Source organism: Hemicordylus capensis, chromosome 3 (assembly GCF_027244095.1).
Source record: "Hemicordylus capensis ecotype Gifberg chromosome 3, rHemCap1.1.pri, whole genome shotgun sequence".
In the NCBI taxonomy this organism is placed as follows: Eukaryota; Metazoa; Chordata; class Lepidosauria; order Squamata; family Cordylidae; genus Hemicordylus; species Hemicordylus capensis.
Window position 1 is genome coordinate 191,782,605 of NC_069659.1, and position 18,612 is coordinate 191,801,216.

At 46.4% G+C, this 18,612-nt stretch overlaps 1 protein-coding gene across 12 annotated transcripts in view; it reads left to right on the forward strand.

The window, feature by feature from the left end:
- The window catches only part of LOC128350452 (WASH complex subunit 2A-like), a 155,546-nt gene that overhangs the window by 85,189 nt on the left and 51,745 nt on the right, over positions 1 to 18,612 (forward strand). For 8 of the 12 annotated variants that reach the window (XM_053308809.1, XM_053308812.1, XM_053308805.1 and 5 more), the window contains 3 exons: positions 1,311 to 1,421; positions 5,717 to 5,803; positions 16,400 to 16,542. In XM_053308809.1, coding sequence (XP_053164784.1) covers positions 1,311 to 1,421; positions 5,717 to 5,803; positions 16,400 to 16,542 — 341 coding nt within the window. The remainder of the gene's footprint in view (positions 1 to 1,310; positions 1,422 to 5,716; positions 5,804 to 16,399; positions 16,543 to 18,612) is intronic. The other 4 variants (XM_053308817.1, XM_053308806.1, XM_053308811.1 and 1 more) reach the window with 3 other exon arrangements.

Genomic DNA, 18,612 nt, shown 5'->3' on the forward strand with positions numbered 1-18,612 from the left:
TTGATAGTGTACTATATGAAGTACAGAAGGTTTTTTAAAAAGTATAAATAAAGTGAAGCTGTGTTAAATGCATATAGAAAAAGGAAGTAATGCAAAAAAGTCATAAAATAATAGGGCAGGAAATATAGGCTTATTTCAGAAATCTTCAAGGAGAGAAATACCAATTTTCTAAAATATCAGCAATTGCTTAAGAAAAGCAAGAATTGAAGGGTGTGCTTTAACTAAAGTCTAGCACTTTTAAATGCTATCAATTTCAGTTGGGGACTTAACTTTTCCACTGAAATAAACTAAATTTAAGCAGGTCATGCCCATATTTAACATGCTTAGCTGCTTGTGATGGAAAAAAAAAAGCATTGCCAGATAAACAGTTCTGAGTATATTGATGTAGAATATTTTTGATTTGGAGAAGTGAGTTGAGAAAAAAGTGTTATTTTTTCTTTGTCTAATCAAGCACAAGCTTTGGTGGCAGGGCAGGCTCTGACATACACAGCATGAATTAGGTTGCTTTGTGCCTTCCCAACAGTCCACCCAAGTCCCTAATGCTCACTTTGAGTCCCAGAGGTGAGCCAAGCAGTTAGGCTGCCTTGAGTAATGGAAGAGTACATGTATGTGGCTTGCCTTGATGCTGGAATTTGTTTGAGCGCTCAGCAGATCCTTGTCCCGGACTCGGAGCCCAAGCGGCAGGGATAGCTTGAGAAGAATGGGTAGAATGTAACTTATCTCTCTCTCTTCTGTCTGAGCCTGCTAGTGCTCAGCTGAGCCCCGGCGCAGAAGTGAGCTGCACAGGGCTTTGTATTTGGATTTCAGCCAACATTTTCCTCCTTTGACAGACTTGGAACCAACTCTTACACTCTGCCCTCTACTGCCAGGGTCACTAAAACTTGATGGATGTAAGCATAAGAAATAGGAAACTGCCATAAACTGAGTCAGAGCATTCGTCCGTCTCTACTCAGAGTGGCAGCGGCATCTCCAAGGTTGCAGGTAGGAATGTCTCTCAGCCTTATCTTGGAGATGCCAGGGAGGGAACTTGGAACCTTCTGCAGGCAAGACTGCAGGTACTCTTCCCAGAGCAGCCCTATCCCCTAAGGGGAAACCATACATCACCCTCTTACCTGGCAATGTGAAATGGGTCAATTTGATCCTATATTCTCTTATGTAAGGGGAAGGGTCTCCAGTGGAGACCATTTCCTCTCAACCCAGCATCCCACTTCCATGTCACTTTTTGTCTTTCTGCATGTGGATTCTGAAGTTTCCAAATAGATAGGTGCATTCTTAAAAGGTTGCTAAAAGCAACATTCTTTTGTATCCAGCAGGATTTGTTTTCTTCTAATCAGTCCATAAAATCAAAGAGCTCATCTTTTTCATCTAGCAAAGTAACAACAAAAGCACCGCTATCTCTATTTGAGGATGAGGATGAAGAGGTAAGTGGTGATTGAAAGCTGCTAGATCTTTAAAGTATGCCTTAATGTAATGGCTGTGGGCTAACTGTGACCCTTCCTCTGGGGGAATGCCAAATATCTGCTGCCTTCTATCACCTCTTTGTTGGAACAGCTGCAGACCCCATGGGCCGGGCCTGTCAGGGAAGAGTATGAGAGACAGCTGTTTTTCTAGTAGAGGAATGGGAGCATTATTTTATTATTATTATTATTATTATTATTATTATTATTATTATTATTATTATTACATTTATATCCCGCTCTTCCTCCAAGGAGCCCAGAGCGGTGTACTACATACTTAGGTTTCTCTTTCACAACAATCCTCTTTAGATTTGCTCCTTCTGCACAGTAGGTGGTAAGGCCAGCTTGCTAATTGTATTTTCCATTGAGGAAGTGCTCCCTCTCTCCTTTATCAGCCATCATGTTTAGGAAGCAGGGTGTAGACTGAGCTCTCCAGTGCTCACCAACTTCAAAAGCTTTATAGATTTTGTTGTTCCTTTTCTCTCCTCCTGTTCTCTTAACTCCTCCCACTAATTTGCTAGGTAGGGTTTGGGGCCTTCATGGAGGAAGGGTGGGAAAGCTGAGTTATGTCCTAGGAAACATTCTGTTTTACCACCATGATCACTCTGACAGTTGAGCAGTGGGTAAAGGAGTGATGGATTTTGCTAGAGTATGGTGGCAGCCTTTAAAGGCACCAACACTCTCCAGTGGTCTTACTAACACTCCGCACATCATCAAGCCTTATCCCCAGGGTGTGTCTCAAGTAACCTGCTGCGGCAGGATAAGAAGGGCCAGAAGAAGACATATTCCACCAACCCACCTCAGCAATAATGTCTCACACAGGCACTGCAACAATGGCAAAGTGGAACATTCCTGCATAATGCATTCTACTGCTGCATTCCTTCTCCCTGTCTTTTTCTCCAGGCTAAGAAGATTGGGAAGAGAGAAACTGTTCAGCACATACAGTGGGGGAAAAGAGAGAGTGATGCGGTGCAGCAGCCTCTTCCCCTCTCTTCATTCTAGAGTGGGGAAAGGCAAGAGGCAGGTTCCCCCCCCCCACCCAGCATCTCCAGATATGCAGGCAGGAAGGTGATTCCTCAGTAGAGGATGTGACTGGGTCAGAGAGATGGCCTAGAAGCAGGGATTCCAGACAGGCAGGGAAATATCTGTGGGATAAAGGGAAGAAACAGGGAGGACGCACCACATTGCAGCTGCTAATCTTCTCAATCCCACTGCCAAGAAACATCCCAAGAGCTACAAAAAGCTTACAGGTCTGTTCAGAGTCTATTCCAGTGATCTTCACTATTCTTTAAGCAAGGGCCTTGTTGGCAAAAAACCTTCAGCGTAAGAGCCATTTACCACTGTACTGACCTCTGCACAGTACTGTGCCTTTCTCAGTGCTGGGAGGGCCCTTTAAGAATTCTAGAAGGAATTGGGAAGGTCTGAACACTGGGAAGGTCTGTACTTCCCAGCACACCTTCCAAGATGGTGCAGGGGCTCAAGAGGACTGCCTTTCCTTTTAAAGGAGCTCCCAAGTCCTGGGCAAAGTTCAGCACTGCAGTAAGAATGGTCATCTCCAAATTGTGCCGGGGGACTGTGCAGAATATTCAGCTTTGGCCAAAGCTTTACACAAGCCCAATAAACAGGGAGCTGCACTTAGTGTTGATGAGGGCCACCACTGGTCCCTATTCCATATTTTTCTTCATACCCAAGAAGAAAAGGAATGCCAGGACAATCCTGGTCCTGTAGTGTGGAAGGCCTTTCTGGAGTGGTGCATTCAAAAAGGCATTTCTTAGGAAATCATGGATGTCTATGTTTTGAAATTCTTACAAGTGAAAGGTCTCCTCACTAGAACATTGAAGCCACAAGTGTAATTACTCTTAGCTGAATAATGGGCTGCAGGCGAGAATGTTCCATCTCTATTTACTTCCACACATGGCACTTCCTAAAACGGGTAGTGCTTTTAAATCTGCTGATAGTGCACCAATTTCCTAGCTAGAACGTCAGTTGAATGCTAAAGGCCCTGATGGGACTGCTATTCAAGCTGAAGGCTAAGGTGCTCTTACAAGAAGTTACTTAAAAAAAAAAAAAAAAGCTTTTCTCTTGGTCATTACTTCTGTTAGAAGGGCTTTGGAATTGGGGGTCCTCTCTTCTAACCCTGAGCTGTATATATTCCTTCAGATCCTTGATCCAGTCTTTGTACCAAAGGTCACTTGTGTTATTCCACAGGTCACAGGAAGTGGTTCTTCCTTTATTCTGTCCACATCCAGTTGTAGAACTGGCACCTATTAGATATCAGGAGAATCTTGCAGGGTTGTTTTTTCCCCCTGGACAGAATGGTGCCTTCTAGAAAGCCAGAGGTCTTGTCTGAGCATTCCAGGAATCATCCTTGGGAATGAGGGTTTCAAAGTCAACATTTTCTAGATGGTTTCAAGCCTGTATTGAATTGGTATACAAGTCCTTGGCAAAACACCTTCAATCCTCTAGAGATACCAATTGCCTTCCAATGAAATTTGCAAGACAGTTTTCTGACCTCTATTAGTCATTGCAAAATGTGTGTCCTGCTCTGCAGATGTTGCCTTTTGGCAGGAGGGTATTGCAGAGTATTCTGAGAAAAAAGAGAATGCCTCCCTTTCTCTGCCAGAGAAAATGGAATATTTTTACTTTAAATGTATGTTCCGGAGAAAGGAAGGGGAATATTTGAGCAAATGCTGCTGTTCAAGGAGATGGCTACTCCTCCTTCTGGTACAGAAGGATACTAATGGGGCATCCCCAAGAAGATGTTCCTCCCTCACTTGGTTCAGTAGGTGAGATAAACTGGCAAGATACCTCTAAACACCAGTTTCAGGACAGCAAAAGCAGGAGAGGGTGTTCCTTCACCTCTTACCTGTGGGCATCTCAGAGGCATTTGGTGGGCACTACGTGAAACCAGATGCTGGACTAAATAGGCCTTAGGCCTGATCCAGCAGGGCTGTTCTTATGTTCTTAATATGTTTCCTCTCTGTTTTTTCTGAAGTCCAACCTTGTTGGGATTGTTGGAGAAGTTGGTGTCAGCTTTTTCAGCCTGTTGCAGCCAGCGTCATGGCATAGGGCCTGTTTGTATCTGAGGCGCTTCCAGTGGTGTGAATTGCTGGGCGGGGGTGAGTGGGTGGGTGGAGGAGCATACCAACTAAAATTTTTGAAGGCCTTACCACATAGGCCCTGAATAGCCAGTGTTATAGGTAGCACTCTTTGGCAGCCACACTCAGAGCAAACACATCTTTAGACCCCGGAAAGATGGGGGAAGGACTGTCCCAACTTGATGTGTTCAGTTTATTGATGGTTTCTTCAGAAGATTTCAAATAAATGAGTTCTTATTTTGAAAATAGGATACATCTAAGCCTTGACTAGGCAAGAGTCTTTTCTAGAAGGTCTTCAGAATGTACATGGTGTAAATCTTCTCCTCCTTTTTCTGAATAATAATATCATAAGCATCAACACTGATACCTTGCCCCAGGGATGCACATCCCACCCACTCTCCAAGCATTTGAGGAGCTTATTTTATTCTCAGAACAAACCTGTATGGTAAATTGGGCTGGGAGGTAGTGACTAGCCCAGGGTCACCCACTGACCTTCATAGCTGAGCAGGGGTTTGAATCCAGATCTCCCTGATATTAGTCTAAACACTATAGCACACTGGCTTTCTATATGACCCCTCCCCTGCCAATTCTATGTTCTTTATAACACATATAAAAGTAAGAAAATCCCAATTTCCCTTTCTTCCTTGCGATTGCTTTGAAATTAGAAAGGAACTGCATGAAACTTCCAGCAATGACAGGATGGAAATTCTCTCTTGAAAGTGCCCACTCCCTTTTGTTGGCCCTCAGTCCTGTAAATCAACTTTCATTTTTCTTCTTCTGTGGTTCCTAATACTTCCATGACTATCTCAAGCTAAAGAGAATTTCCAAAGAATGCAGTTTTCCCCTTGCCATCACTAAATTGTACAATAAAAAGTATGTTAATGAAAATTTGCCTGAAAGGTTTACCCTAGTCAGAAACCTTAGTATTCTAGTGCTCCACTCAAACCTACATGTTTGAAGTGTTGAGAGTTATGTTAAGCTTTGTCCCATAACTTCAGGCTAATTTCATCCTGTTTTTACAGCTTGGCTAATGTGTAGTTCAACAGAAGAAACGTAGTGTGAGGCAGAGAGAGAGAGAGAGAGAGACTGGCTGGTTTTTTTGTTCTTCTTTTTTTTTAATCATGATATAGTAAATCAACTCTTCTTCTCCATGTTTTTTAGGAATTCTTTGGGTCTTTGCCTAAGATACAAGTGTCAAAACCACTCCAAGAGAAAGCAGCAAGTTTGCTCTTCAGCAGTGATGAGGAGGTATGAAGTACAGAGGTTGTTACAGACTTCTCTGTTGACATAATAGACTATCTAGAATGGGTTATCCCCTCCCACTGCTCCAGAGAGGCAGGACATGCTAATTAGAAGCCTTTTCAGTTGCTGGAGGAGAGAGCCCCCTTTTTCATTTCCTGCCTGCTCCAGAGAGAGTTCTTACCTATGTCCCTCCTTCATGCAGCCTACTTTTCTGGTTATCTATCCTTCCATGTGATCTTCTGAATTCTTTCTCTCTTTTTAAAAAAAGAAACTGTTTTCCTTTGGCAATAGTCATCTACCTTCCCCTCCCCTCTGCACCCTTCAAAAGGGATCTTGGGGAAAGGAGCACCCTGCCCCTCCCACACACTTTATAGCTTCTCCATGACTTTTGCACATATTTGCTTCAAGCAACAACCATAACAAGACCTCTGGAGGCACCAGATATAACCATAAGTAGCAAAGCACTGCCCCCGCCCCCCCGGAGGCAGACTTCAACAGGTTGCCCACATCTAAGAAACATCCACCACCAGTCTATGGGTCCTTCGCCATCAGAGAGCTGCTCCTTCAACCTCACCATGACCCCACACACCCGCTTCATGGCCTCTCCGGTTTCCCATAATCTGACCAAACACATTCTAATGAATCAGGCCATTCAATATCTAATTCAGATAAAGATGATCGAGCCTATACCTTCAACAGAATTATGTCCAGGCATTTATTCCATTATATTTATGGCTCCCAAGCAGGATGGCACATGGAGGGTGGTCCTAGATCTCAAATGTCTCAATCGCTTCATATTCAAGCACAGATTCCACATGGAAGCATTCAGAACCATCAAGGGAAGGCAGATGTCACTCTGGCCCTTTGCCTCCTAGTCTCTCACGGATTCATTGTCAACAAAGGAAAGAACCAGCTCATCCTAACGCAAACCCTTCAGTACCTGAGCACCTGGTTAGACTATCTTAAGCTACTATGTTCTTTCCTCCAGACAGGAGGCCCAAAATTAATCCACTTATCAGATCTTTTACATACAAGACACCAGCAGACTTGATGTTTTTCTCCCAGATCCTTGGCTCCATGATAAAAGTGCCCAGTTTGCACTCCTCTGGCCAAATGGCACCTTCATCCTCTCCAGTGGCTCCTCCTTCCCTGGCAAGATCAGATTATGCTCAGGACTAACAGACCAATATTTCTTACTGCCCATGTTCTCAAATCTGACTCTAGTCATCTACAATGGCATTTCCCTCCAAGAGTCTCCCAGAATAATGGTCACAACCAATATCAACCTCCTTGGATGGGGAGCTATTGCAAGACAGATAGAAACGCACAGAACTATGGTACCAGGCAGTCCACCTAGCCCTATCTACTTTTGTCCTGTGGTCCACCACCGCCACACTAATCAGGATGAACAATATGATGACCAGTTCCCACGTGAGCCGCCAGGGGCATCGAGATCCCACTTCGTCATAGATGAATTGGACCTTTTCTTCCATTGGGCCAAATGCCACCTGCCCTCCATAAAGGTGCAACACCTCAGCAGCACCACAAACACAACTGTGGCTCAGTTGCCAGTCACTGGATCAGGGGTAGCAGAGCCTCCGTCATGAAGTCTTTCATGTCATAACTTTCCATTCTGGAGTTCTGGCAGTGGACCTCTTTGCTTCACTGAACAGCCACTAAGTTCTTATTCTTTACCAGATTTCTGTCTTCTCTAGAAGAAGACATGGATGTTCAAACAACAACCTGACTTTTCAGCCTTCTCTCTGCCTTCTTTCAACAAGGTCCTTAATGTCCTCGCACAGTATCCATCCGAGCTTCTCGGATCCATCCCATTGAAGCTCTTATATTACAAGGTACTATCACTTCAGCCCTCAGGGGGTCTCAGTCCATAAAGGACACTGCCTCTTCCAACCCGATTCCATTGTCTTCAGAAATGACCCTTCCTTCATCCTGTAGGTAAATTCTGTTTTTCATAGATTACAAGACTTCATTTTGCCTGCCTTCTGCCTTTCACTTTCTCATCCCAAAGAGAAGACCTGGCAAACCCTGGATCTGCATCGAGATCCATTGAGATCCATAAGTATGTGTTCTGCACCTGCACAGGGACCACATGGTATCCATGCCTCCACTTGTTGAGGCATCCGAGCCCTGCCCCCACACTGACAGTGTGCTATTTAAGGGTGGGCTAGGAACCATGTTCCTCATTTCTTTTTTGATGGTCGCATTTGGACTTCGGTCTGCCGCCTCCTGTCAGTAAAGTTCCTCTGTGAGTTCATCTCTTAGAAAGAAAGAAAAATGGTGTGAGGGCTGTAAAGCCAAACTCCCCTCCAATGATCTACATAATCCTTGCTTGATGTGCTTGGAGGAAGAGCACAATGTCTTGTCCTGCAAGATTTGTTTGTCGTTCTCCAAACAAACTCGCAAGAATAGGACGCTTCGTTTACAGGCCGCCATTTATGATGAGGTTTTCAGTCCTTCGACACCTGGTGAACCATGCCTGTCTGTTTTGACGTCGAAAATGCCTCTTAAATTGTCGTCTGCACCACTGTCGTTGTCGATTCCTCACTGGTCGAAATCCACGAAATTGGCTTCGGCATCAGGCCACCCGAAATCAAAGTCATCCGCTTCGACATTGTTGGCTGAACAAGGAACCACGGTGTCGACCTCAACGTTGAGATCCCCTCACTCATCGTCTAAGCCACCCAAACCTTCGGCATCGATGTCCAGTTCCCATCGTTCTCAGGATGCCGTCTTGATGCTGGTTGCCTTGAAGCTGACAAAGCACCACACTTCTGTGACTCCTTCGACTCCACCAAGCAAACTCCGAAAGACTATTGATTTGACACGTACTCCATCTCCTTCATCGCTGCAAAATGCGTCCTCAACATTGGATCCGACACTCAACACCTTGGCATCTTTCCACCCGTCAATGTCGATGGTCTCGACATCGAGGGCTCGCTCTCTGTCTCCAGCCCTGACACTGGTTTCATCAGCAGCAACATCGACGCTGAGTGCCCAGAGTGCTGTTCCTCCCACATAGACTCTCCACACACTGGTGATCTCCATGTCGTCCCAGCCTCAATGCCAAGCACTGTTATCAATCTTCTGTGTCGACAAGGATGAAGGGATACTAACGCTACTGTGGCTCTTGACCCTTTGACAGTGCAGATCTTGCTCTCAATTTTGCATTTAACCTCTAGTACACCTTCAACTTCCACATTTAAGGGTTTCCTTCCCACTGACGTCGAGGTGAGTACCTCTCTTGCGCCAGCCCCACCTTTGGACTCTGGCCACCTACATGATACTTCCGCATGGCACACCTGTGGCTTCACACATGTGCCCCCTGCTACCACAACCATGGCGGCATCCGTGATGGCACCTGCTCTCCGGGTGCCCCGTATTCCTATGAGGCTTCAAAGCCTTGGAGGTCATATACTCCTCTCACTACATCTTTGTCGGTCTCAACGTTGTCCCAACTACCCAAGATGGTTCCCTCAGTTTCAAGGCCATCACAGATTCAACCTGTGATGGTGGCTCAACAATCCACACAGACTGCTTCACATTCTGCTTGGTCCATTGGTACCCAGACATGTGCTCCATCTCCTTCTCGTAATGCCACAGTGGAAACTCAGACGGCTATTCCCTCTTCCTCAACAGCTTCAGGCTCTGAACACTACGGCTCTTCCGACTTCGAGTCAGATCCAGAATATGGAGATAGCTTAGTAGATCCTTCAGTGGATATGCCACCAGCTACCTACGTGTCTCCCAATGAGGAGATGAAATTGTATCATAAACACGTATGTGCCATGGTGGAGGCACTTGGACTGGACCTGCGGTCACATCTATCTACTATTGATGACCTGGTCTATAACTTCATGCTCCAAACTCAATCCAATTAACCTGTGGCCTTGCCCATGCTCCCGGTAATTACCAGAGCTGCCAAATGTGCTTGGGAGGTGCTCCACACCTCTATCTACACCCACATCTAAGAGGTTGGAGAGCCTCTACCGCATACAAGAAAAAGACAACACCTACCTGTTAAAGCATCCAGCTCCAAACTCTTGTAGTCGACTGCGCTGCTTCCTCAAAATCTGGAAAACACTACACGACGATGCCAGACAAGGAAAGCCGCAAATTGGACTTATTAGTGAGGAAGATTTATTCCACCTCCTGTCTGTCCATGAAGGTACTGCCAAATATAATCACTGCATTTGGGAATCCCTTCAAGGTGATCTCGACTCCATGTCTCCTGAGGACTTCAAAAAGTGATACCAACAGACTCTTGAAAGATCTGCAGAACTAACAATTAAGCATTGAGGAGCACCTTGCAGAATCTGAGTCTCACTCCCTCGCTGCTGCCATGACGCTTCGCAGGCACACTTGGCTGCAGTCTGCCAACCTCCAAACTGACTTGAAGGACGAGATCGAGGGCCTGGCTTTTGATGGTACTGGACTCTTTAGCGAATCCACAGACGCCGCTATGGAACAGCTGAAGAAATCAAAATTCACTGCCCAAACATTCACATCACAGTCTTCAACCTCCACCTATAGGTCTAAGTATCATTTCTACTCTGGTAGGCAACGCCCTTCATTCCAGCAGCAAGATTGCCGTGATTTTAGGAGGCAATATTCTCCTTATAACAAACACCCTTTTCAGAGCAAGGCCAAAGCCTCTCCGTCACACCGTTCTAAGCAACACGAGTCTCAGAAGCGCCTTTGAGACTAAGGATCACCCACTGGCACTTCTCCTCTCCCCATTCCCACCTGCAGGGGCCTTAACATCTGGGCTAGTGGAATCCACGAGGCCATGCAACTCGATCAAGCTGGCAAGCCATGACCCTGCATGGCACCACATAACATCGGACCACTGGGTCCTGAAAATAATATCTTCAGGATACACCATAGAGTTCAGGACAACTCCTAGTTTTTTGGGAATAAAGTTCACTCCGCCATCAAAGGCTTTGCAAGACAAGGTGGAGGAACTGTTGGAGAAGGGTGCAATCACCCCAGTGCTGTGGGCGTGCAGGTGGGAGGGATTCTACTCCTGCTACTTTCAAATTCCAAAGTGGGATGGGGGAATCCGCCCCATCATGGATTTCTGCCACCTGAACAAGCTGATCAGAGTAAGGAAGTTTTGAATGATGGAGTTGCAACAGATATTTCCACTTCTCCGGGGGAATAGTGGATTGCGACGCTGGATCTAAAGGATTCCTACTTTCATATCGGCATCAGGGAGCAACACAGACAATACCTCTGCTTTACCGTAGGTCATCATGTGTTCCAGTACAATGTCTTGCCCTTTGGACTGTGCACCACCCCTCGGGTTTTTACCACATCTGTGGCAGTTGAGATTGCCCATCTGAGGACTCGGGGCATTACCATTTACCCTCATTTGGACGACTGGCTTCTGACCTCCAAAAGCAGAGAAGAGTTACTTTCACAGATCCAGTATGTATTATCTCTTCTCCACAACCTAGGAATCCAAGTGAATTGGAAGAAGTCCTGTCTAGAACTGGTTCAAACCACCACCTACATAGGAGCAGTATTGGACACAATCACCCAAATGGCATACTTGCCAGAAGACAGATATTTGTGTATCAGAGATCTGGTTCGCCTCTTCCAATAACACCCGATGCAGCTAGCTCGACAAATACAACGCCTCCTCGGTCCGATGTCCTTCAATGCAGTGATACCCTATGCTCAGCTAAAGATGTGGAAACTGCAACTTTGGTTCCTTTCGGTCCGCCACCCCAAAACAAGACAGCCAAAGGAAGCACCTGGATCTGCCACCACAGATTTTGAGATCACTGTCTTGGTGGGCAGATCGGAGAAACCTCCTGGACAGCATCCCATTCAAAATTCCATCTCCTTCAATTTGGCTGATGACTGATGCGTCTCTCCTGGGGTGGGGAGCTCACTGCAAGGGTCATCTAGTTCAAGGAAAATGGTCCCAAAACCAGGCCCAGTTATACATTAACTTCCTGGAACTGCTGGCTGTTGATCAAGTGTAACAGGTGTTTCTACCTCTAATTCAAGACAAAGTTGTCTAAATACGACTGGACAATACAACGGCCCAGGCCTACATCAACCACCAAGGTGGGACTGTGTTTCGCACCTTGTGTGCCCTAAGTGTTCAACTGTGGCACTGGTGTATCCGGCATCATGTTTCTCCAGTAGCGATCCACATCAAGGGCCTGGATAATGTCCTGGCCGATGATCTCAGTCGAATATTTCTTCAAGAATGTCAGCACGAGTGGGCACTCAAAGAGGAATGCATCACTCCCCTCTTCGACTGCTGGGTCCATCCAACCATAGATCTCTTCATGACGTCCTTGAACTTGAAGTGCACCTGCTTCTGCTCGAGGGCGGGACACGACGCCCTATCCCTGGGGGGTGCTTTCCAGATAGACCTGTCCCGGGAGATACCCTACATGTTTTCTCTGCAACCTATAATCAACCAGGTAGTTGCCCATCCCCTGGCCCTACTGACATCGGGCATTCTAGTGACACCGTGATGGCCCAGGCAACCGTGGTTTCCTCAAGTACTCAAACTGTCACAGAATCGTTTCCATCATCTCCCTCGAGTACTGGAGCTCTTGTCCCAAGATGACGGGAACGTCCTCCAACCGGACGTGCTAACTCTCCGTCTGACCACTTGCCGAATCGGGTTCTAGATCGCATTCTACTCAATTGACGCAAGCCCTCCACCAGATGAAACTACTTGGGAAAGTGGCTCCGGTTCAACACTTATGCTAAGGTCGAAGGTTTCCTACCAAGGTGAGCGTCTATTCAAGACGTCCTCCTTAAAGACTCAAGGTTTGGCTAACATCTCTTTGAAGGTGCATTTAGCAGCCCTCTTCTCAAAACATCTGGGATGTGATGGCAGGACCTTATTCTCACATCCAAAAAGTAAGGCCTTCCTGAAAGGGCTCTCAAATGTCTATCCGCCCATTTGGGCCCCGGTGGAACCCTGGAGCATCTCCCTGGTGCTTTCGTCACTTACTCAAGCTCTTTTTGAGCCTATGGCTCCTGCTTCCCTGAGACTTTTTTCCTTAAAGCCTGCCATTTTGGTTGTAATAACAACAGCAAGATGTATAAGTGAACTTATGGCACTGAGGGTGGATGCACTGTATACAAGGTTCTTTCTGGACAAGGTCTTGATGCGCCTTGACTCCAACTTTTTACTGAAGGTTGTCTCCAACTTTCATCTGAACCAGGACATTGTCCTGCCTACATTCTTCAGGAATCTCACGACCTCTTTGGAGCATTCCACGCATTCTCTAGATGTGCTCAGGGCACTTCTGTTCTATTTCGCACATACTAAGGACTTCCGATCATCCACCTGTCTTTTCATAGCCTATAAGGGCACGGCCAAAGGTGCCTGCATTTCAAGACAAAGGCTGTCAAACTGGCTGGTTGAACTCATCAGGTTCACCTATGACCTACAGGGCAAAAAGCCCCCAGAAGTAATCAAGGCCCATTCCACACGTGCTTGTGCTTCATTGGCTGCACACCTCTCAGGGGTATGTTTCACGGATATCTGCAAAGCGGCTACATGGTCCACAGAGATACCTTTTGTCAAACATTAAGCCATAGATGTGCGCTCTGCTGCTGAGGCTAATCGGGAGAAGTGTTCTTAAAAGGGTGTTGCAACGACCACTACTGCACCCTCCTCCTTGGGGGAGCTTGCTAAACACCCATACTTATGGATCTCGACGGATCTCGATCCAGATAAACAGGTTGCTCACCTGTAACTGATGATCTGGAAGAAACTCGTTGACATCCATAAGACGCTCCTGAACCACCCTTCTGCAGTAGTGCTCTGCTATGTGCGTGCTTGTGTGCAGGCCATTACCTTCTCCGTAAAACTTGATGAACTCACCTTCATACTTGGATGGTCGTCTTCCATGGCGGTCGTCCAAGAACTGAGGAACATGGCGCCCAGCCTGCCCTTAAATAGCATGTTGTCAGCATGGGGGTGGGGCTTGGACTCTTCGACAAGCTGAGACATGGCTACCATGTGGTCCCTGCACAGGTGTAGAACCCATACTTATGGATGTTGACGGATCTCATCCAGACCATCAGTTACAGGTGAGCAAACTGTTTATTTTCAAATGTATGTGCTCGGCAAAGAGACAAAGATTTCCAGTGTTCTGACTCCCTCTTTATTACATTCCATCCAGCTTTCTTAAGTCTCATTGCCACTGTGCTCTATTGTTGTATATTTTCTGCATTAACCTATAGGCATGTACTATCAGGAGTCTTGGAACTTCTGACAGCACTATTCCTACCCCCCACCATTGGGAGACAGCTGATTGTGGCACAGATAGTATGGAGGTGGTTTTTAAAGCAGTATCTTGACCTAGCACTGGCACAGGAAAGGCTGGGCAAGTGGGGAGGATGGGAAGTCATGCTGGGGACTGTAATTTCTCTCAGAGCTTCTCCCATGGTATCCCCATGCACATTCCCAGCCTCCCCTGCATGACTCACCACCAAATGGTCATTGGAGGCCAAAGTAGGCCATTTTGGGCCTGCATGTATTGCACAGGCTTGGAGTTGGGAACTGTAACATGGTGTGTGGGAAAGGAAGGAAAAAAGGAGGGCTGTGCCTTCTTTGTGGTCAGAGGTGAATAATTCAGGGGCCCAGAAGCCTAGCAGAAAGAATCTTAAGGGTTTAACAGTTACAAGTGAACTACTCACTCTGGTAGGTTGCATAGGGGACAGACTAAAAGTCTCCTAGATGGACTGTAGTTCAGTGGTAGAGTACATGCAAGTTCTACCTTGCATGTAGAAGTGCTACCATGCTTTCGGAGACACGTGTATATTACCACATCCATATCTCTGCTTGTACTACAGTTGGGGAAATTTGCTCTGAAAACCAGTCTTGCAAGTGTGCATGTGAGCAGTGAGCTCGGAAATGAGACTTTTGCAACAAAGAAATAAAGTTTGCTTATAAATGGAAGAACAGTGCAAATGTCAAATACAATGTATTGGAAAAACACCAAGAATTACAAATACAGACTGTGTGGTCAACATGAGGAATGGGGAGAAGTGAAGAGGACAAATCTTTCCTGCTGTCTTGTGTGTGATGCCAAGGAGTGCTTCCTGACCATGGTGGAGGGGGAAACTAGGGTCCCTCATTATGTTCTGCTAGTGGAGGGCAAGGGTAAGTGTAGCACTCAAGACCGGCTCTGTGCAAGGCCACAACAAGCAAAGGAACACTGAGATTCTCAGGCAGTCAAGCACAAGGGTTAGCTTATGGCAGGCCTGCTTTGGGAAGGACTCGGCCTCAAAGACTTCCGTCTGGGTTTCTGTTCAGAAATCTCCCTGGGTTTTCTGCTCAAGGGATCTAGGGATTCTCTGGCAATCAATGCTCAAGAAGAATCACTTTTAAGCCCCACAGAGAGGGTATCCCATGAACTTAGGTTGCTGAGAGCAACTGAAGAAGTACAGTAGTTGCCCCATGCAAGGTGTACTCAAAGCTAGTACATTCAGCTTTGTGAGTCTGGATCCTGCAATTTAGTGTTGCAGCTTGGGACTCCGCAGCCCGATGGTTTAACCTATGAATAGAAAAAAAGGTGTGGGTGCAGATTTAGGTGTCTGGCTGGATGGGACTCTCTGGTATAGCGATTTGACAATTGGTGCCACCAAGTCCTTGCAGCAGTAGCAGGCTTTGCTGCCTGTCAGGAATCTTCTTCACAGGAACAAAGTGAACAGCACTTTTTTACAGGATTTGCCTAGTTTCAGGCCTACCAAACTCTTAGTTTAAAATCCCAACAGGTGACCAAGTGATCTGAACGGGATGTGAGTAGAAGTCGTTTATTCAGAGGACAGCCAGAACAAAAGGTTATGTTGTCTCTAATCTGCATACGTAGTTTCAGATTCCTGGTCTTGATTGTATTCTGGGGTATCTGAATAGATTAAAGCCCACTGTGGCCTTACATGGCCTTTGCATATTAACTTTTATTTTGTCTGTCAGAAATTCATGCAAATACATGCTTCCTCAAGAACCTGACTCAAACAGGAGAGAAACCTATTTTTAGGTGGACTTCCCACCAATTTAGCTTTTGCATGACAGGGCTGTCTCTTCCTTTCAAGTTCATGCCTTTCTTTGTGTGGCATCAAATGCCTGCCCTCTGCTGGAGTGCTGCTTATAGTGAGCCATAGGTTCCCATGGACAAAAAGAAACTGTGGAGGGAATCCCCAGCCTCTCCCGTGAAAAGAATATCTGATTGCAAGTTTTGAAAAGACCCACGCCTTGAAAATACCAACTTCCGGGAGTTGCTGCCAGCCTGAGATCTGGACTAGATGAATCAATCATCTGAGTTGCTATAAGGCAACTCCATATGTTCATATGGGAACTCTGCTACAGCAAAATTAAGTTGGGTTTGATACAGTGCACCCAGAAGAGATAGATGCTGTATGTTTGGAGCTGGCTTTACTTCCTGGATTAGTTTGTTTCTCTGTCCTGGTAGCTTTCTAATGAATCTGTGCATTCAGTAACATTTCTTGATGTGTACTTAAGCCTGTGAATTTGAAGAATGGGATAAAAAGGCAACCTGTAGGACACCAATGGTATGAGTAACTGCTCTGTGTTTTTAGGATCATTGGAAAGAAGACAAATCTGCATCTCAGTGCAGCCAAAAGAAGGAAGCTACAAAGTCTGTGAGTGCTGTCAGCCACACTATTAACAAGAGGAGCCTCTTTGAGGAAGAAGAGGATTTGTTTGCTGTAACTAGAGACAGGTAAGATGCTTGGAAACAGCAGTGTGTCTGTTGTTTGATGAAGTGGCTATGTTGAGTGTTTTTCTTTGCATTAGGCATGGAACTGTTTTATGCAAATACCACACATTCTCCGCTGGTGTAGTTCACTCAGCATGGGTTATGCCCCTTACTTGCTCCAGGAGGCAGGACAAACAAATCTGAAGAACCTTAATATAGCCTTCCGGTGGGCGGTCCTTCTCAGTTTTTTGTCCTGCCTCTGCTTCAGTGAGACATTGTCACTTAGCTCTGTGGTTTTTGGCCTGCAAACTCTTGGTTTGTCTTATCCTTGTTGTGTTCTTTCCTTGTTGTCAGCCAGACTTCTGCCTTTATCCCAGGGGTTCCACCTTAAAAAAAAAAAAAAAAGATTCTGTCCTCCCTTCTTGCTCCTCCTCCCCTGCCCGGTTCCCATCTAGTCTCCATTCCCCTCCTTTCTGGTCTCCTGCTGCCCCGCTGAATAAATGTTGAAGAAAAAGCAGAAGAGGGTTGGCATGCTCAGTCTGCATAGCACGCAAGCCCTGCACCAATTGTTCCCGCCAAGGACGTGGGGCCCACAAACAGCCCAAACAACTTTGGGAAGGGCAGGAGGGAGCCTAACTGGTGCCACTGGGCTACAGTGGCTTTCCCCTCTTAAAACTGCCCAAAGAATGGGAGACGAGGGGGACTCGGGGCGTGATTCTAGCCACCGGAGCTTCCCCAGCTACAGCCTCCACAAAGTGAAAAAACGTGCCCACTCCCAACATGGGAGCAAACAGCACATTGGAAGCCAGCTAAGGAACGCCCTCTCAAAAGTGAAACCGGGCAGTTTTGGCGGCACGCTCCCCCTCTCCTCCGCTGCTCTCACCAGCCCAGAAGCATTCCAGGGTGCCTCCTCTGTCCCCCATACGCAGATTCATGCTCCTAAAACGAAAACAACAAGCAGGCTGGAGTGGAGAAGGCAAGGGATTTGGAGGAAGCGTGTGCAGAGGAGTATTCATCCCGGCTTGCTGACCCCCTGGAGGGCAGCACCGAGGGAGTCATTGGGACTGTGGAAGAGAAGAAAGAGGAGGTTGTTGCTGAGGATCTATCAGCCATGCCAGTGAGCTTGCTCCTTGTCATGGTGTGGGAGGGGACTGCACCGATCTCAGTTGCCTCTATACAAAATCCTCTAGAGGGTGCACAGAACAGGGCCTCCCAGGGGCTATCCAGTCTGCCTCTTGACTAGAAAAGATGGATGAAGGATGCCATCTAGCAGACTATTGTGGCCATTTTATCTTCCCAGAAGGAACTGGTGGGGTGTAGGAGGAGGGGGAGCAGCTCATCTTCCTCTCCCTCACCTCAGGCTGAGTCTGTTAAAAAGTGTAAAAGCTCAGTGAGCCAGAAACAAAGAAAAGTCGAGAGCCCAAGTCCTTGGTGGATTCAGGCAAGGATTCCCTGGACCCATTGGGCACAAATCCCTCATGGCTGATACTGTGTCTATTTGGGATTTCTCTTCAGTTGAAGAGGGGAAAATATGAGATGATAATGCAGAAAATCCATATACTCAATGCTTGTTTTAAATGGAGATCTTTCAGTTGCTCATAGAGTTGTGCGTATTTTTTTTCTGTTTTGTTTTTGACCCAAATCCGAAACACCTCAATTTTGTTCTTTGTTTGAAATTGTAAAATCCAAAACGTTTTGGATTTTAAAAAATGGTCCTGGATTTTAAAAAATGTCCTGGGACAAAACTAGTGGGTGGGGATGCCCAATGGGTGGAAGCTACCACTCAAATTTCAGAGGAATTGGGCAAAGGGCTGATTTTTGGTGAAATTTTGAAGTTTAAGATTTTTCCCATAGGGAATAATGGAGGTTTCAGCAAAAGTATAGCTTCAAATGGGGGGGGGAGGGGATGGCCCAGAGCAGAGTAGGGTGGGTGGTAGTGCCCAGTGGGGGCAAGGAAGCTGCCAGAATTATTTCAAAGGAATTGGGCAGAGGGCTAAGTTTACTCGTCTTTAAGGTTCTTACCCATAGGGAATGATGGAGGTTTCAGCAGCCCTGTAACTGTACTTGGGGGGCACCGGGGTGGCCCAGAGCAAG